At 56.4% G+C, this 20,054-nt stretch overlaps 3 protein-coding genes across 3 annotated transcripts; 1 reads left to right on the forward strand and 2 right to left on the reverse strand.

Moving 5' to 3' along the window:
- Positions 1–478: 478 nt before the first annotated feature.
- Positions 479–4,192, reverse strand: CkaCkLH20_12152 (cation channel family; the record flags this gene model as incomplete). The annotated part of the gene is made up of 5 exons (XM_038894865.1): positions 479–2,273; positions 2,325–2,393; positions 2,442–2,513; positions 2,562–3,837; positions 3,901–4,192. 5 exons carry the CDS (start codon positions 4,190–4,192, stop codon positions 479–481), a joined length of 3,504 nt encoding a protein of 1,167 aa, XP_038739766.1.
- Positions 4,193–8,763: 4,571 nt separating this feature from the next.
- On the forward strand, positions 8,764–17,714 carry CkaCkLH20_12153 (uncharacterized protein; the record flags this gene model as incomplete). The annotated part of the gene is made up of 6 exons (XM_038894866.1): positions 8,764–9,379; positions 9,432–11,902; positions 12,259–15,816; positions 15,870–15,907; positions 16,725–16,834; positions 16,999–17,714. 6 exons carry the CDS (start codon positions 8,764–8,766, stop codon positions 17,712–17,714), a joined length of 7,509 nt encoding a protein of 2,502 aa, XP_038739767.1.
- A 470-nt stretch (positions 17,715–18,184) lies between these two features.
- Positions 18,185–19,328, reverse strand: CkaCkLH20_12154 (uncharacterized protein; the record flags this gene model as incomplete). The annotated part of the gene is made up of 2 exons (XM_038894867.1): positions 18,185–18,960; positions 19,136–19,328. 2 exons carry the CDS (start codon positions 19,326–19,328, stop codon positions 18,185–18,187), a joined length of 969 nt encoding a protein of 322 aa, XP_038739768.1.
- Between the last annotated feature and the right edge of the window lie 726 nt (positions 19,329–20,054).

A 20,054-nucleotide genomic window follows, 5' to 3' on the forward strand; every position in this document is an offset into this window, starting at 1 on the left:
TCATGTGAGCGTGGGCCGCAGCGGAGGCGGAATCTAAGACCCAACTTTTCACGAAGATCATTACGGCTTCGACGCCGTTTTACGGACACTTGGGCAACTACAAATTCCATGGTTGAAGCGCCCCAACCGACAGCACGAGGCAGCACGAGGGAATGATACGAGACAACGATGGAAGAGATAATGACTTTTTGTACGTATCAATACAGGAGACTTGGACGATCCCGAGTGGATGGGACTCGGGCCGATCCAGAAAGACTAAAACAACATCATTACTCCATCCACATGTCCAAACGCGTTACGCAGCCAGCTCGCGGTGTATATGCTGCATGCCTGTCAAAAGATAGAGAAATCGACAAACTCCCAGAGCACTCAAAGGCTTCTGGTTCCAAACGCCCCAGCGATGCGGTGATCACTAAACCGTGACCGAGGTATAGCGCGCCAGAAAATGCCCAGCAAATCAAAACGCGTTTCTCCCCTTTTACATAGAGCTTCGCTTCGTCGGCGCCAGGCTCTCGCTGTCGGATTCGTCGCCCGACGAGTGCGCGACCTCTTTGCCCTTTGCCTTCGCGCTCAGCAAGCCCACCTTGGGCTCCAACATGCTCTTGCGGCTGGGGGGGCGCTTCCCGGTAGTCCTTCTGACCATCTTGGGTCTGTCGCCGCCCCCGCCCTCCTTTCTCACGTCCGGGCTCGCGAGACCCGAAATTTTCTGCAACTCCTCGCCGGACGAGTTACGGCGGGTGGTCGGCGCAGTCGAGTTCGAGTTCGTCTTGAGCCCGCGCAGCTCCCTGGCCACGTCGGCGAAACTTTCTTCCAAAGTCTTCATTCGTGCAAGCACAAGCTTGCTCATGCGGTTGCTGTCGCCGGTGTCCTGGCCGCGTCCTGCTCCGCCCATTCGTGCGTCCTTCATCAAGGCCATGGCCATTTGCGTCTGGAAGCTCGACGGCATGCCTCCGGTGGGGTCGTCAGGTGCAATGTTATCTGACAAGATGCTCATGTCAACCGAGGATAGTCGCCTCATCTGGTTCGGGCGAAGCCGCTGGTCGATGCCCGTCAGGCCCGCACGGTTCGGCGCGGTTTGTGTCGCGTCCCGAGGCGGCATGATGGGCCTAGGTCGTGTGTTCGTCGTTACGTACGTTTGGCGGCGTGGTGAGCGGTGGCCGCTAGCAACGGCCGGCTCGACGACCGCGGTTCGACCATTTTGCACACGCGCGCGAGTCGGAGGCGGGTCGGGGGAATGAGAGGACGAGCTAGGTGGCCGTCGCAATTCCTGCGGGGCGTAGAGGATCGTATTAGTCGACATGGTCCGGCTGTGAGGCATACGGCGTGCAGAGCGAGGGGTTGCCGGTATGGACGGCCGTCCGCTTGAACCCACAGATGACGATGTCTGAGGAGGAGCGCTGAATCGCTTAGACAAAGGTACCGTGGTGAAGTAGTCGTCAATCTGGGTTTGGTGGATGATCGGCACCCCACGACTTTCGCCTGCGTTCGTGGCGACATCCTCCTCTTCTTCCTCGTCGTTCGTGACGAGCTCGTCGTCTCCGTCTGCGTCCGTCTGCTGGTTCTCTTCCTCCTTCGCTTTGGTTGCCGCGGCTATACCCCGGAAGAAAGAGCCGATGGCGGGCTGCGACAGAAGATCTGCAGGATCGCTCGCGGCAGATCTGATATCTGATATTTGACGAGATCTCTGCGATCGAAGCTCCCTCGTCAGACTCAGCCGCCTATGCCAGTCTGGTCGGATGCTTTGACCGCCATCCATCGTAGACCATTGACCAACCTGAGGGGACGCACCATCCGCCTCATCATTCTGATCCATCCAATTTCTGATGTGCTGCGTTTTCCTTCGCTCGTTACGCCTCTGGTTTCGCAGAGTGGTGATTCCGGGTCCGCGCCGGAACACCTCTTCCAGCGCGTGGTCTTTCTGGTAGCCAGTGACCGATTCTTCGCGAACCCGCACATTGGGGCTGAACAAAGCGGAGCGAGCGGCTGGGTCGGCGAAAGAGATGGTCCTGTCACGGCTGTGGAATTGGTTTTCCACGAGATCCGTGGGCTCGAACATTGACGGCGCAAGCCAATACTTCTCATAGAGGAAGATGGAGAAGAGCAGAGGGAAATGCGTGACCTTGATGATGGTTCTGTTCAGTCGGACGAAATGCTTCAGGGGCATGCAGTACCGCAGCGGCATGAGCAACCACGCGAAAATGTTTCCTGGTGCGACGTAGGAAAACAGGGCGTCGTTCTTGACCATGGAGATCGTGTTGATGGCGAAGAGGAACCTGATCTATGTTAGCAAGGCGAATTGAGGGTTATGGCTGAGTTTCACTCACTGATGCTCCTCCCTGGCGTTGGAAGCGATCTTCATGAATGAGTTGGTCAGAACTGTGATGAGAATTGTGCTGCGATTGTTAGCTGGAGTCGCCGCTGAGAGGTGAGGTCCAACTTACACAACAACGAAGTGGCAAAGAATTAGGAAGAAAGCCATGAGGCCCCTCTCAAGCCAATTGTATGTAGGCCATCTGTTAAAAGTTAGCGGGAGAAGTGCTGCCTGTAGGGAAGTAACTTACACGTCCCAAGCAGCCGGAGTGAAGCCCATCAAAAGCTGGAAAATCTTGAAGGCGATGTCTGCCGCATCGTTGTTGCTGTCGGCGAGTGTGAAGAAGACGAAAAACCCACTGCATGCTATGAGAATGAGAATGGCGACCGCCGCTAGGTCAACTGCCATCAAACGGAACGCGATGAGCAGTTGGGAAAAGTACTGGTAGTGATCCAGCACGCTGAAGATACGGGGCAGCAGCAGAATGGCATTCGCGGCAAGCACATCGTACGCAGAGTCATTCCAATGCTTCGGGTCCACAAGGAACACGCCGTACACACGCATGAAGTAGTAGACAATCAGCAAAACCAGGATCCCCAGGTCGAAGACGTTCCAGAAGCTCATGATGTAAAGCGAGAAACCCTGCTCGTTGAACCCGACAAGCTCATCCAGCATGAACCCGGCACTCCAAAACCAAAAGATCAGCTCCAACGAGCTGATACGAGCTGAACGCTGAGCGAGGACTGCGAGGAACAAGCCAATGAGGACGAGCAGCGATAGCGTCGAGAGGAAGAATCTGTAGCGAGGAACTCGTAAACGAGATAGCTTGAACAGAGACGCCTGACGAGGATCATAGAGAATGACGCTGCGTCTTCCAGCCGTGGTATGGTTCGGCAGTCCCTCCTTTTGACTCGGTGCTCCTAAAAGAGGCGTTCTCGCATCTGGCTGGCCTTGAACCGGAGAGGGTGGGGGGTCGCGATGTAAACTGTCTTGCGACGAGTAGAAGCTGATGGCTCCGTTCCAAATGGCCTCCAGCTGCTGCACAACCAGTGGGTGGGCCAAAAAGTGCTTGGCCGAGGCACGAATGGCAACTTCAAGAGTCGAGGTTCGGGCGGCCGTGAGGCGAGCCTTGTTCTTCACGTCGTTTTTCGGCGCGTTGGCTGGCTGGGCTCCGGGGAGACCTTGGAGAGGGTAGAAGTCGTACGAAAGGGCGTCGATCAGTTCGCGGGTGTTGTATTCCTTCAGGAGCTTCAGCGCAAGCAACTCGCACACCAGAGCCCTGGTGTAACTCGTCCCAGCATTGCCCGGGTACATTTGGCCCTCCTTGTTGAACTGCAAACAGTTGGCCATGAGACAGTACAGGGTCGCGCGGTTAAACTGCGCAGTCCTGATCTGTTGCTGCATAGGCTTGACCAGGAACTGAGAGACCTGCGGCGAGCGTATTTGGTCCCATGTTAACGTCGTTTCGGTTCGGGTCTGGATGATGATGCGGATTGCGTGGGTAATGCTGTATATAGGTAAGGAGTCTACAAAGAGATCAATGTTAGTTTGTCTGTGGCGCCAAGTGTAGAAGGCTTCTATTTGCGTACCGAGATACGTCTCTGAGAAGAGAGGCAGGACGGGCAGGGAGCGATTGGGCTGGTCCTCGTCGTCGAGGCCGTCGTTATCGTCATGATCGTCGCCGGATTGGCCTACGCCATCGTCCTCTTCCTCGTCTTCCTCCTCTTCATCATCGTCGGCCTCGGTGAAGTCAGCCGAGGGGTGTCGTCCGGTGCCGTAGTGGCGATAAGCCGGTCCAGGGGACGGCGAATGCCTATCGTGAAGGCGGTCGATGCGACGGCTGCGATTGCTCTGCTTGGGTCGCAGCAGAGAGGAAAACATTGTCCAGTCGGAATGATAGATGCAGCCCGCCGCCTTGTATTATCGCGTCTCACAGCGCCATGGGGGAGAGGCAGGGTACAAACAGATAAGGAGGCGCGAAGAAGGGGCGGCGGTTCGAGGGCACCGGCGCGAAAGAGTTGGATGCGAAAGGCCGAGGAGAGCACACCGGCAAGGGCAAAGCCAAGAGGAGGCGCGAGAAGGTAAGAAGAGAGGTAGGGGGAGGTGGCAGGCGAGGCGCGGGAGTAAATAAGAAAAGTCCAGGCCCGGTATTCGCAAGCAACCTGAGGTAAGGCCAGGTCCAGGATTCCCCGTGGTCGAGACGCAGAAAACGATGCAGTGTTTTGTGGAGAAGCCGGGCAGAGTCTTCCCTTTGACAAGAACAGACGAAGGACAGAAGAGGTCAAGTAAGGTAGTGTAGTAGGTAATAAGTGTACAAGGAAGAAAACAGACTAGAGGTTGGGAGGTGTTAGGTGATGAGGACGGCAAGCAACATGCGCGTGGAGCGCGGATCGAGATTTAGAGAGGACGATGGGATTTTTAGCGTCGTCGGACAACAAGAGAAAAGGCACTGGACGGCAAGGCGAGAGATACTGCATCAGGCAGTCCTCCGGTGTAAGGTAAGGTAGTTAAGGAGTCAAATATGGAGGTGCTGTCAGAGGAAGTGCCGGTCGTCCTTCTCCGCAAAGACTAAGGTAGGTAGGTATGTGTAAAAGATGTTGCTGGCCTTGGTTTTGGTTACTTCAGGGTGTTAGAGAGAAAGCGAAGCTGACGATGAAAATAGTCGGTGACGACGGCATTGCAGCATTGGACGGGATGGCCTGCGATAAGAAGACGTGACGCAGCACACCACCCACGTCGCCCGCCACACACCAGCATGCAGAGAGCAGAAAGGTAGTGACACCACACACACTCGATGCCATGGAATGCCCTTCTTGGACAGGTACAGGTGAGCAGTTGCAGAGAGGAGACAGAGAGAGAGAGACTTGACGCGCTTGATGAGTGGTGGAGTTGGGTGTCACGTCGCGCTCACTCTCTGTGGGGACCTACATTGAAGCATTGGATTGGATTTCAGCGAGTGAGCCCACTGTCCATCCAAGATCCAACGTCGCCCAGGCCTTGAGAAGTCGAGATTGATGAATCAAGTCGCTCGCAAGACGCTACAAACGTGCTAGTGCACGATCCCTGGGGGGGACTTGGGGGGACCTCAGTTGGCCTCTAAAAAGTGGGGGACGCTTGCTGCAAGTGCTCGCCAACATGGAAATCAGCAACCCACGGCCCTTCTTCTCTTCGCCTGCGAAATGACACCAATAAAACAATGCCGGGGTACCTTGTTCTTTGTGCACCTCTGAACCCACCACACGCTTACCGGCTTGGACTCCAGACCAAAAAGTATTCTTAGACCACTAGCTGAGTCGACGCAGCAATATTGAGGCAACAGGTAAGAGAGACGGACGAAAAGAGGAAGCCGAAGGAGGGCAGAGGCATTAACTAACAAGACGCAGCAACACTGAATAGCATCTGGCTCTGCTTCATCTCGACTTCAGGACGAAGAAAAATCCCTCGACATAAAAAACCCACGCCATCAGACGAAAAACGGGCGAGACATGCAACCGCATGATTTTTTCTACGAGCTCTCCTTCTCTACCACCCCGACAAAGAGTGGAGGACAGACATGGAGGGGTCGCAGACAGACAGCTGAGACTTGCCAATCGAGGCCCTGGGCTGTTGCGTGCAGCTAAAAGGTAATAGCCGTCGTCTTCTCTGCGACCACGGCCACGGGTATCATGGGTATGCGCGGCCGCGCTTCGTCACTTGATGCTCGATGCCGGGGTTCGTGTTTGCGGTTGGCCTGGGCCCCTTCCAATGGGTCGACTCTGCGTCTTGGTTCTGAACCTCTGATGGTCCTGAATCACCAACTGGATGGCACAATGGAACATGTACCAGACAATCGACCCTCACCGCATACTTCCTCCGATCACGTCGACGGCACTTACACCACAACCACACTTCACAACTTTCCAGGCGGGGAGACCACATCGGCGAGTCGGTCAACCCACGTCTAGAGCCCCAGAGTCGCAATCCTCTGCTCTAGTGAAGCTTGAGTTGCTCTCGTTCCCACCCCACCTCAGAACACCCCGACCCATTCGGCCCTCCCGTTGGTCAAGCCCGTCACCGCCATTGGCATCGCCCACACGCACAAATGCACAGATGGCACCTGTTCACGCCGGGGTGCGACGCTGCATTTGGGGGTCACACCCGCTTGAACCTGCGATGCCTGCTAATTCTTCCTACATGGTATTACACCAGCCGTTTGCGCGGTGCTTCTGCCGTTCCTCATCCCATCCTCGACGAGTTCGCCCTCGGCTCGGTACTCGCACACCACTTTCGCAAGACTCGGGAGCCGTCTTGGACAGCGCAAGCACAAGGAACAACCAGAAAGATCCGTCACGACGATGCCCTCGCCCCGTTCCCCAGCCTCATCCTCATCCTCCGCCTCACCGCACCGGCCAACGTCTCCTCCGCAATCTTGGATGTCCCATGTCGAGACCCTCATCAACGTGTCTAGGGCCTGCACGCAAGCAGCAGCGGAAGCCCGTCATGCCAGGTTACATCGGAACACATGATCATCGGCGATTTTGTCGATTCAGATCTCCTCCAGGGTTAGAGCCATCACCAGATTCAGCCCAGCCAGCACAGCATACCTTAGCACAGCACAGCATAGACACTACACCTAGCATGACATCTCAACGGTGGGCGGCCTGCGAGCTAACCCCGTGTTCCACCACCTGCCAACACAGAGACATGCGTCGCCGGCGCTGCAAGTGTGCGATGCGAACCCGATGCTGGGCAACAGGAAATTTCTACAAATTCCCGCAGTCTCTCCTCACAGTCTTTCCGACTTGACGCTGTGGGAGCCGGGCCAAACGTTCACGCTGTGTCATTCTCTCCAGGCCGGACCATTCCTACAGCCATTGGGAAGCTAGTCGTTCGTCTAGCGGATAGGTGCTCATTGTTCTGCAACTCACCCAAACAAGCCAAGCTTACACGCATGTTAATATTGCGGAATGCCAGCTTCGTCACTTGACTTGCCTCATACTGACACACTGCATTCCTTCTTATCGTCCTGAAGGTTCGGAATGCCAACCGAGACATGCGGCCCAGACTCCCGTTGCTGGGGCGCACCGTGGTACATTCCAAAGACTCTCAATCTAGACGCAGAAGACATGTTCCAGAGTGGGCAACATCACGAGATCAATACCAAACTGATGATGATGTTCTGAAATAGACTGACTGAAGAACCAGGTAGCGTGTGCTTCAGTTTTTGAAAAATGAAGTTCAATGAAGTATTGCGGTAGAAGCTACCACCACCACCACCACCACCGGAAAAAAAAAAAAAAAGGAAAAAAGAAAGCCACAACTGAACTCGTGAACACAAGAAGCAGAGCCAATGAGCCTATGCGCAATTCGCACACATCTGCGTTCCAGCCGTTGTGGTTGCCCCAGGTCTGGGACAGGCGCACTCCACTGAGACTGTCAGGGCCGGCATCGGCGATGCAAGGTGAGCGACCTTCACCTTGCCCGGTGAGCTTCAGGTGAACTCGCCTGGACCCCTCGTGCCCCTCCATTCACCTGCAACCCCAGCCTTTCGTCCCCCGCCACGCAACGAGAATAACACACAAATATTCCTATCAACCTAAGGACTCACCACATTTGTGTATACGAGTCAAACCAACGGTTCATTTTAGTAGCCCTATTCTCGGCCACAAAAAAAAACTCTCTCATGAGCAAATGCCTTGTGTGAGCTAGCCTACAGAGAATCTGGCAGTTTGGTGGCAGATCGTGACTCGGCCGTCGGGGTGATGCATCGCGATCCACTCGGCCACCGCATCTGCCTCCAAGCTTCAGCGCTAGTGTCGAGCAGAGAAGAGAGAGAAAAAAAATTCTGCAGGACAACAACAACAAGATTGATCAAAATTCTGCAGGTCAATCTCAGCCATTTGCATTTGGGCTTGGATTTTTCTGGGCGACGAGGCGTGCTGGGCTCTTCCCCGCGGCCCGCCTTGTGGCTAGAAGCGGCAACATCAATCTTTTCTGCCCACTTGGACGATGGCGCTAAGCCGGTTTCTTCTGACCGCCTGCTGTCAAGTGCCGTATTCTGCAAGTCGGAATTTGTGTCAGTGCAGCTCTCAGTCCCGCCGTCCAAGGATTGTGCCTGTTCATTGGCCAATCCACCCTGAACGCTCTCACACACCTGCCAGGGAGGGGACCAGACGAATTTTCTCAGACTATGTAAAAAAAACTTTTGGCTGCACCCTCTTTTTTCGTTTTTTCCTCCTCTCTCTTTTTTCTTCTCCTCCTTCTAACATGGTTGTCTAGAACCTCACGCGACTTCCCGAAGATCTATCGTGGCAGATGATCGCTGGGAAGCTACTGATCCATCCCACGAGCCTCTGACGACGAGCTCATTGAGCACTTCTTTTGCTGTACCTTCACGAGAGTTTCTTCCTCCCCCCCCTCCGTCGTTATTCGTTGCCCCGCATCACGCACGAAGATTCTCGATCACACACAAGATGGCCGCCACCATTTTCCCTCCGGCCTCGGCCCGCCTCGTCGGCTCCGATGACGAGGGCCTCATGGCTCTCGAGCTTCCGGACGGCTCCGTCTACCAGGGTTACAGCTTTGGTGCTCAGAAGAGCATTGCCGGCGAGCTGGTTTTCCAGACTGGCATGGTGGGGTATCCGGAGTCGGTGACAGACCCCTCGTACCGCGGCCAGATTCTGGTGATCACCTTCCCCCTCGTCGGCAACTATGGTGTCCCCTCGCGGGAGACCATCGACGAGCTCCTGGGCGACCTGCCCGCCCACTTCGAGTCCTCCCAGATCCACGTCGCTGGTCTGGTCGCCTCCTCCTACGCCGGCGAGGACTACTCCCACTTCTTGGCCGAGTCCTCCCTCGGCACCTGGCTCAAGGAGCAGGGCGTTCCCGCCATCTACGGCGTTGATACCAGAGCGCTCACCAAGCGCCTCAGAAGCCAGGGCAGCACGCTGGGCCGTTTGCTGCTCCAGAACAAGACCATCACCAACGGCACCACCCACGGCCATGTCAATGGTCTCGCCTCCTTCTCCGCCGATGATTTCCAGACCGTAGACTGGGTGAACCCCAATGAGAAGAACCTCGTAGCTGAGGGTGAGTTTCGCCGAACACTCCCGCGTCCGGCTCTTGCTCATCCTCTTTTTAGTGTCCATTAAGGCTCCCAAGCTCTACAAGCCTCCCGCGAGCGTCGCCGTGAAGAAGCACCCGTCCGGTAGACCCATCCGTGTTCTCTGCCTGGATGTCGGTATGAAGTACAACCAGCTGAGGTGCTTCCTCAAGCGTGGTGTTGAAGTCCTCGTGTGCCCCTGGGACCACGATCTCGTAAAACAAGCCGGTGAAGAATACGACGGTCTCTTCCTGTCCAACGGTCCCGGTGACCCAGCCATGCTCGACATCACCGTCAAGAACATTCAGGCCGCCATGGAGAAGACCAAGACCCCCGTCTTCGGTATCTGCTTGGGTCACCAGCTGCTTGCCCGCGCCTCTGGAGCCAAGACCGAGAAGATGAAGTTCGGTAACAGAGGTCACAACATCCCCTGCACGAGCATGATCTCCGGAAAGTGCCACATCACCTCGCAGAACCACGGTTTCGCCGTCGACTCCAGCTCTCTCACGGCCGACTGGAAGGAGCTCTTCGTCAACGCCAACGACGGTAGCAACGAGGGTATTGCCCACCTTTCCAAGCCCTACTTCAGTGTCCAGTTCCACCCCGAGAGCACACCCGGTCCTCGTGACACTGAGTACCTTTTCGATGTCTTCATCAGCACTATCCAGGACTGCGCCGCCGACCCCAAGAAGCTCAACGCCCCTGTCAGCTTCCCCGGCGGCACCATCGAGGAGAACGAGCGTCTGCACCCTCGTGTCCACCCCCGCAAGGTCCTTGTCCTCGGTAGCGGTGGTCTGAGTATCGGACAGGCTGGAGAGTTCGACTACTCCGGTTCCCAGGCTATCAAGGCCTTGAAGGAGGAAGGCATCTACACCGTCCTCATCAACCCCAATATTGCCACCATCCAGACGTCCAAGGGTCTGGCCGACAAGGTCTACTTCTTGCCCGTCAACGCCGACTTCGTCCGCAAGGTCATCCAGTACGAGAGACCCGATGCCATCTACGTCACCTTCGGTGGCCAGACCGCGCTCCAGGTCGGTATCCAGCTGAAGGACGAGTTCGAGGAGCTCGGTGTCAAGGTCTTGGGTACTCCCATCGACACCATCATCACCACTGAGGACCGTGAGCTCTTCGCTCGCAGCATGGACTCCATCGGCGAGAAGTGCGCCAAGTCTGCTTCTGCCAGCAACGTCGAGGAGGCCATGTCCTGCGTCAAGGACATTGGCTTCCCCGTCATTGTCAGAGCTGCTTACGCCTTGGGTGGTCTCGGCAGTGGTTTCGCCAACAACGAGGCCGAGCTTCTTGACCTTTGCAACAAGGCCTTCGCCGCCAGTCCCCAAGTCCTTATCGAGCGCAGTATGAAGGGTTGGAAGGAAATCGAGTACGAGGTCGTCCGTGATGCTCAGGACAACTGTATCACGGTGTGCAACATGGAGAACTTCGACCCTCTCGGTATTCACACCGGTGACTCCATCGTTGTCGCCCCTTCCCAGACCTTGTCTGACGAGGACTACAACATGCTGCGCACCACGGCTGTGAACGTCATTCGTCACTTGGGCGTCGTCGGAGAGTGCAACATCCAGTACGCCCTGAACCCCTTCTCCAGGGAGTACTGCATTATCGAGGTCAACGCCAGACTGTCGAGATCCTCCGCGCTGGCATCCAAGGCTACCGGTTACCCCTTGGCCTTCATCGCTGCTAAGCTCGGTCTCGGCATTCCCCTGAAGGACATCAAGAACAGCGTCACCAAGTCGACCTGCGCGTGCTTCGAGCCTTCCCTCGATTACGTCGTTGTCAAGATGCCTCGTTGGGACTTGAAGAAGTTCACCCGTGTCTCTACCCAGCTGGGCTCTTCCATGAAGAGTGTCGGTGAGGTCATGAGCATCGGCAGGAGTTTCGAGGAAGCCATCCAGAAGGCTATCCGCGCCATTGATTTCCACAACCTCGGCTTCGGCGAGACCAAGGCCTTGATGTCCATCGACGACGAGCTCCAGACCCCCTCTGACCAGCGCCTCTTCGCCATTGCTAACGCCATGCACACTGGCTACACCGTCGACAAGATCTGGGAGCTCACCAAGATCGACAAGTGGTTCCTGCACAAGCTCAAGGGCTTGAGCGACTTCTCCAAGAAGATGACCAACTACACCACCAGCGACATCTCCAAGTCCCCTGATATTCTCCTTCAGGCCAAGAGACTTGGTTTCTCTGATCGCCAGCTTGCCAAGTTCTGGAGCTCCAACGAGATTGCTGTGCGCACTCTGAGACAGGAGGCAAACATCATGCCCTTTGTCAAGCAAATTGACACTGTTGCTGCTGAGTTCCCTGCTTTCACCAACTACTTGTACCTGACGTACAACGCCTCAGAGAGCGATGTCTCCTTTGATGATCACGGTATCATGGTCCTGGGATCTGGTGTCTACCGTATCGGTTCCTCTGTCGAGTTCGACTGGTGCTCCGTCCGCGCCATTCGCACCCTGCGCCAGGATGGCTTCAAGACCATCATGGTTAACGTAAGTTCCAAATTTCTTCTTTATTCCCGTTACCTCTCAATCACACAACACCTGTTTTCGGTGAAGGTTTGGGAAGGTGCTTTCATGAGTGGCTCCCTCTCACAGGTCGGCCGTTCTCTTGCATTCACAATCCCATTCCTTACGCCCTCAACTTGTTGCGGTCGGTCGCTGCTGTCGTTGCTAGTTTTGCCGTGGTTCTTGCCGTCGTCCCTGCTATTTCTGTTGTTGCTGTTGTCGTCGCTGTCGTCGCTGGCTTATTCATCCCCACTGCCCACAACAAGAACAAGAACAACACCATCACCAACATCAACACCACGACGCACGCGCAATGAATATTTAGCTAACATGCCAGCCAGTATAACCCCGAGACGGTTAGTACTGATTACGACGAAGCTGATAAGCTCTATTTCGAGGTCATCAGCTTGGAGTCCATTCTCGACATTTACCAGTTGGAGGATGCTGCTGGTATCCTTGGTGCCATGGGTGGTCAGACCCCCAACAACATCGCTCTGCCTCTGCACCGTGCCGGTGTCAAGGTCCTCGGTACTTCTCCTGAGATGATTGACAACGCCGAAAACCGCTACAAGTTCTCTCGTATGCTGGATACCATTGGTGTTGACCAGCCCACGTGGAAGGAGTTGACCAGCTTCGAGGAGGCTAAGAAGTTCTGCCAGGCTGTGTCCTACCCTGTCCTGGTGCGACCTTCTTACGTCCTTTCTGGTGCTGCCATGAACACCGTCTACTCCGAGCAGGACCTCGAGAACTACCTTGCTCAGGCTGCCGAGGTTTCGCGCGATCACCCCGTTGTCATCACCAAGTACATCGAGAACGCCAAGGAGATCGAGATGGATGCCGTTGCCAAGGACGGTGTCGTGATCGGCCACTTCATCTCCGAGCACGTCGAGAACGCCGGTGTTCACTCTGGTGACGCTACTCTCATCCTCCCTCCCCAGGACTTGGAACAGGAGACTATTGCCAGAATCGAGGAGGCTACTCGCAAGATTGGTGCTGCTCTGAACGTTACCGGTCCCTTCAACATTCAGTTCATCGCCAAGGACAACGACATCAAAGTCATTGAGTGCAACGTTCGCGCCTCCCGATCTTTCCCCTTCGTCTCCAAGGTCATGGGTGTCGACCTGATCGAGATGGCCACCAAGGCTATCACCGGCAGGCCTTTCGTCGAGTACCCCCCCACCACGATCCCTCCCGACTGCGTGGCTTGCAAGGTCCCCCAGTTCAGTTTCTCCCGTCTGTCTGGCGCCGATCCTGTTTTGGGTGTTGAGATGGCTTCCACCGGTGAGGTTGCTTGCTTCGGTGTTGACAAGTACGAGGCCTACCTCAAGGCTCTGATGTCCACCGGATTCAAGATCCCCAAGGCCAACATCCTCCTGTCCATGGGTTCTTACAAGGACAAGAAGGAGATGCTGCCTTCCGTGGAGAAGCTTGCTCGCCTCGGCTACAAGCTGTTTGCCACCGCCGGTACCGCTGATTTCCTCCAGGAGCACAACATTCCCGTGCAGTACCTGGAGGTCCTCGCCAACGAGCAGGAGGACCAGCGCTCCGAGTTCTCTCTCACTCAGCACTTGGCCAAGAACATGATTGACTTGTACATCAACCTGCCTTCCAACAACAAGTACCGTCGTCCTGCCAACTACATGAGCAAGGGTTACCAGACCAGACGTATGGCTGTTGACTACCAGATTCCTCTGGTCACCAACGTCAAGAACGCCAAGATCCTTGTCGAGGCCATTGCCCGCCACTTCGGCTTGGATGTGGCTACTCGTGACTTCCAGACCAGCCACCGCACCATCACTCTGCCTGGTTTGATCAATGTCGCGGCCTTCGTTCCTGGTATCGCCACCCAGGCCAGCAAGGATCTCCAGGCTGTCACCAAGGCCTCGATCTCGGCTGGTTTCTCCATGGTCCGCATCATGCCCGTCGGTGTCAACGGCTCCATCACGGATGCTGTCACCCTGAAAGTCGCTCAGCAGAGCAGCAAGGCTGGTGGCTACTGCGATTTCAACTTCTCCGTCACTGCCACCTCGGACAACTCTGACCAGATCAGCCACGTCACTGGTGAAGTTGGTTCGCTCTTCATCCCCTTCAACCACCTGTCTGGAAACATCAGCAAGGTCGCCGCTGTGACTGCCCACTTCGACAAGTGGCCCACACACAAGCCCATCGTCACCGACGCCAAGCTGACTGACCTGGCCTCCATCCTGCTCCTGGCCAGCCTGCACAACCGCAGAATCCACGTCACCTCTGTCTCCACCAAGGATGACATCAAGCTGATTGCCCTTAGCAAGGCCAAGGGCTTGAAGGTTACTTGCGACGTCTCCATCTTCTCCCTGTACCTCTCCCAGAACGACTTCCCCGACTGCGCTCTCCTCCCCACCGAGGCTGACCAGAACGCTCTCTGGGAGTACCTGAGCACGATTGACGTTTTCTCCATTGGCAGCTTGCCTTACCAGCTTGCCAGCTCCCTCGGCAAGGGCGCCGATCCCTCGGTTGGCATCGCCGATGCTCTGCCTCTCCTGCTGACCTCCGTCACCGAGGGCAAGCTGACCATTGAGGACATCAAGGCCCGCCTCTATGACAACCCTAAGGAGATCTTCGAGCTGCACGAGCAGGTCGGCACCAGCGTCGAGGTCGAGATTGATCGTCCCTACGGTGTTCAGTCGACCTCCGCCAGCTGGTCTCCCTTCCAGGGCCGCACCATGCGTGGTTCCGTCCAGCGTGTGACCTTCCAGGACAAGACCGTGTGCTTGGATGGAGAGCTGCTCTCTCTGCCTGCCCTTGGCAAGGACATGTCGACTCACGGCGCTCTGCCCATGTCGCCCACCATCAAGCCTCAGCTCCAGTCCATGACTCACCCTGAGAGCCCCCGCGACCGTCGTCCTTCCATGTTCAACACCTCCAGGCCGTCCAAGCTTCGCTCTGCAGATGGTAGTGTCCCTAACAAGAGCGTCAGCACCTTCGACGAGCTCAGCTTGCCGCCCCTGCACCCCGCCATCGGCTCCAAGCTTCACGACCTCCTGTCTCAGCCTTCCTCATGGAAGCGCCACAGCGTCTTGTCGGTGACTCAGTACACTCGTGCTGATCTCCACCACCTCTTCACCGTGGCCCAGCAGATGCGTCTGGGTGTCCAGCGTGAGGGTGTTCTGAACATCCTGCGTGGCCGTGTCCTCTGCACTCTGTTCTACGAGCCTTCTACCCGCACCTCGGCTTCTTTCGATGCCGCGATGCAGAGACTTGGTGGACGCACCGTCGTCATCTCCACCTCGCACTCTTCCGTCCAGAAGGGCGAGACGCTCCAGGACACTCTCCGCACTCTCGGCTGCTACGGTGACGCCGTTGTCCTCCGTCACCCTGAGGAGTCCAGCGTCGAGGTTGCCCGCAGATACGCCCCTGTCCCCGTCATCAACGGCGGCAACGGCAGCAAGGAGCACCCCACTCAGGCTTTCCTGGATCTCTTCACCATCCGTGAGGAGCTGGGCACTGTTCAGGGCCTGACCATCACCTTCGTGGGTGACCTTCTCTACGGCCGCCCTGTCCACTCCCTCATCTACCTCCTCCGCGACTACGGCGTGCAGGTTCAGCTCGTCTCTCCCAAGGGACTTGCCCTGCCCGCCGAGGTCCGCCAGTACCTCATCGCTTCCGGACAGCTGCTCTGCGAGTCTGAGGAGCTCACGCCCGAGATCCTCGGCCGCAGCGATGTTCTCTACTGCACTCGTGTCCAGAAGGAGCGCTTCCCGAGCGTCGAGGAGTACGAGAAGGTCAAGAACTCGTACCGCATCGACAACCGCACCCTCAAGTCGGCCAAGAAGGACATGTGCATCCTGCACCCCCTTCCCAGGAACGAGGAGATCGCGCCGGAGGTCGACACCGACCAGCGTGCGGCCTACTTCAGACAGGTATGTCCCCCTAATCCCCCGCCGCTTGGAACGCACACTGACATTTCCCCCAGATGAGATATGGTCTGTACTGCCGCATGGCGTTGCTTGCGTTGGTTATGGCACCATAGACGTTGTGATTTGATTTCCTTGTCTCGGAACCGGAATATGAAAAAGGCATAAAAAGTTTAGATCTTCAGGGTTACGTTTGGAGTTATCGGGGTTTCTGTTTGCGCGATACATAGACTAAAAGTAGAAGCAACTACTTTAAACCACCGGCGTAAACGCGTTTAGACGTCATGGCTTGCGCCATGTGTAGGGTTATTTGGTTTTGTATTTGGTTTATTTGGGCAGAGCGTGATGCGTTGCGTACGTTTGTTTCGTACGTATACGTATTTGCGTATCTGAATGCGTTTTACGACGTTTACGATATGATACCCCCTCCCGTTACATATACGGAATGAAATACGTTTATTTGGTTTCTTACGTTATGTGTGTGTGTTATGTGTGTATGTGTGTGTCGTGTGTTTCGTAGCCATGGAAGTACCTCTCTTGGGCCCGATCGGAGCCGGGCTCGTCCCTGCACCGCGCCGCCGTCTCCACCCACCGTCCCATCCATCCGATTTTCTGCAGGCCGTGGAGAAGACGGGAGGACGCCACCCACCTGCGCCGACCACCGCATTTTACGCATGTACCTTGAAGGTGACGCGCCTGGGTGGAACATTCTACGCTTTCCTTGGAATGTGGGGGGGTCCCTCTTCTCCCCTCTTTCTCCGAAAATGCAAGCATCATGAGAGAGCTTCCGTGGTGTCATATCATGAGTCCTTCATCCCACCAACTCTTTTTTTGATATCACGCCAGCGACTTGCATTAGGCCCGTTGAATACGAGAACAGGAAGGATAGAACGCTCAGCTCGCCCTTTCTGTAGTCGTAACTACCAAAACTTCCTCTACCTTATGCGGCCCGGTCTAGCCAACAGGATATCGAGATCGCTCAAGATGGCTCTTCATCCCCCGCCAGAGAGCGAGAAGCTCATTTGTAAGTATTGTGCCGTTGGGACTGTGTAGTTGAGGTAGTGAGAGTGATAACGTTCGTGGATGAGATACCCCTAAATCGACTCCCTCACTCAATCACTCAATCACTCGCTCACTCAGACTCATACCATACTCAAATCACTCATCACACCAACTAACAAAACACAGTCGCCCCCGCCGGCTCGGCGCAAAACACGCGCGCAGACCAATTCACCCTCTCGGCGCTGCACCGGCGCGACCTGGACCCCTCGGGCTCCCCGATCCCGCAGTTCAACGCCTGGTTCCGGGCGGCGCAGGACTCCCGCGCCGTCGCGCACCCGGAGACGTGCACGCTCTCGACGGCGTCGCTCCCCTCGGGCCGCGTCTCCGCCCGCATGGTCTACCTCAAGGAGCTCGACGCCCGCGGCGGCTTCGTCGTCTACACCAACCTCGGCACCTCGCGCAAGGCCGCCGACCTCGCGTCGAACCCGCACGCCGCCCTGACCTTCTGGTGGGAGGCCCTGCAGCGCCAGGTCCGCGTCGAGGGCGCAACCGAGAGGCTGAGGCCCGAGGAGAGCCAGGTCTACTACGACACCCGCGTGCGCGGCAGCCGGATCGGGGCGTGGGCCAGTCGGCAGAGCCAGGTCCTCGAGCCGAAGAAGGACGACGGGAAGGAAGAGAATGACGACGGGAGGGCGCAACTGGAGGGCTGGGTGAAGGAGGTCGAGGAGCGGTTCGAGGGGCAGGAGAAGATCCCGGTGCCCGAGTTCTGGGGCGGGTTGAGGATTGTGCCGGACCGGATCGAGTTCTGGCAGGGCCGGGAGAGCCGGCTTCATGATCGGTTCGTGTACGACAAGGTAGAGGGCGAGGAGAACAAATGGACGATCAACAGGCTTAGTCCCTGAGTGCCGAAGCGCAAGGCGGGAAAAGGTGGCTTAGATTCATTCAGGGATGAGAGGTCACTGGTAGAAGATTGCGTGTGTTTCAACAATAGATGAACTTGAACGATGCGTCTCTGCAAGACTACATTACCAAATAGGGTATGTAAAATAAGATTCCGATCCCCACCCAAAAAAATGCCCATCGCCTCCGGTACGCCAGCCACCCGACCACCCAAAATTACAAAGATGCAAGTCCGTCAGACCTTCTCAAAGGCCGAGGTTGGTATCCCAAAAACGTACGACAAGAAAGCTGAAAACCGTTTTCAAAACAAAGACGTCCCATATAACCAAGGGGGCTCATGCAGAGATGTACCGTAAATCCGTATACAAGACCCATGCTCAATGGGGCACCGGTCCCGCTGGGGCATGCAAATCAACCATCGTTATACACACAAACAGACAGAATGCTCGCTCGCTCGATCGCTTCGCTTCGTTCAGACATCAAGCTCCTCTCCGACGGGTGAGAGTGCGTTCTGGTTTCCGGAAAGGGGAAGGGACATGTAGTCGCCGACAAAGGACGTCTTCTCCAGGGCGGCTCGTACGTCGTCGCCGAATTGGTCCACCTCGGACTTTGGCGTGTCGACAGGTGTGAGCTGCAGGCCCAGGCCGATGACGGCGGTGCCAATGGTCATGCTCTTGCTCTTGCAGTGGCCGCTCTCGTGTGGCTGGACGGGGCGGACCGAGCTGTAGTGGCGGGCGGCCATCTGCATGTCGACCATGGTGTCGGTGATGAGATCCTCGTCGTCGACCAGGGGCTTGATGCGGTAGTTGAGGTTCTCGTAGATGCAACGCTCGGTCACGTTGATCTGCTCGCACGACCAGATATCCTTGCCCCATTTCGCGCAGTAGTATGCTGTCGAATCCTGGCAGTCATCGGTGAACTTTGCGGCGATGATGAGGGCGGCGAGGATGATGAGCTCGGGCTGGACCGAGTCGATATGCATCTGCTGCTGGTGGCGGCGGTCGAGGAGGGGAGAGTGGAGGGTGTGGCGCTTGTTGTGGGAAGAGAAGGCACCGTCGACGAGCAGGGGACACTGCAAGCGCCAGCTCAGGGCGAACTTGGAGTTGAGAGAATCGAGGATACAGACTGCCAAGGCGATAGTCTCGAGCGGGAGGGCGGACCGACTGAGCATGGCCTGCACGAGGGGCACCGATGGTGTCGTGAGGGAAGCTGACGTGGGAACGAGGTTGATGAGGTGGATGGCGGGGCCTGCAAGTGGGCGAAGAGTTAGCATTACATTGCATGTAGACTGGCATTGCATCGAAGCACGCACACACGCACACACGCACACACGCAGTCGCCTTCCGGAGAGAAGGTTGCGCGCGCGGGCGCGGGTGGGTTTTCAATGGTGGAACGGGAGAATAGCCGGTCACGTAATACGTACCAAGGAATTTCTCTTGCAGGACCTCGCCGTCTTCCAAGGCCGTCTTCGGGCTCTGGTGTGCGGAGGAGTTCCTGGTAGAAGGCGGCGGGGTGGGAAGGTTGGAGAGGGGTCGGTAGGTGAAGTAGGCGTCCTCGGCTCCGTACTCGTCGTCCGAGTAGTCGGGGTTCTGAACGTGTCTCGCCATGTTGCCCATTGTGTCTCTCCGGCTTGATTGTTTCAAGTGATTCGTCCCTGGCGTGATTGTGTGTGTGTGGTTTACTGTAAAATGACAACGACAATTGGATTATCGTCCGGGATGAGTCGATATTATCTGTTCGTGGATCGTAGCGGTCGTGGGCGGTGAATGTCGTTAAAGCCAACTCTTCCTGTCCTCTGTCCTGAGCAGTAGGGGGCGCTGCTCATATTCGTATACAACGTATATTCGAAGCGAATTAGGTCGAAATCGTGTTTGTCTCGGGTGGTATCACGCAACGTCGGGGTTGGAGAAGTGAAGAGAGCAAGAGGTAGAGGCGTGGTGGGAGGTCGGGCCGGTATATGTAGTTGGCTTTGAAGGTGGACGGGGTGGGTTTGTATATGGACACTTGGGTGCGTGTGAAGGAATAGCAGGGCGCAAAAAAGAAGCGGGAAAGGGGTCGAAGGAGGAAAAAGTTATGCAGGGTTCATAAAGCGAAGTAAGGCTGAGTCCACCTCAGTCACGTCTTTCTTGAGTCGGCGGCGATGCGATGCGATGGGTCGAGCAGCGAGCCCAAGCCCGTGGTGTGCGGATTCATAGTGCAGATACAGAGTACCGTGGAGGTATCCATGTATCCCGTACCACCAACCACAACCAGCCCAAGCAAAGCCCAAAGCCGGGCTTGTGCTTGTCCAGCAGCTGCCAGTCCAGTGCCATGCAAGAAAACGGCTTCTCGCAAAGGGCGGG

This window comes from Colletotrichum karsti (genome assembly GCF_011947395.1).
Source record: "Colletotrichum karsti strain CkLH20 chromosome Unknown Scaffold55, whole genome shotgun sequence".
In the NCBI taxonomy this organism is placed as follows: Eukaryota; Fungi; Ascomycota; class Sordariomycetes; order Glomerellales; family Glomerellaceae; genus Colletotrichum; species Colletotrichum karsti.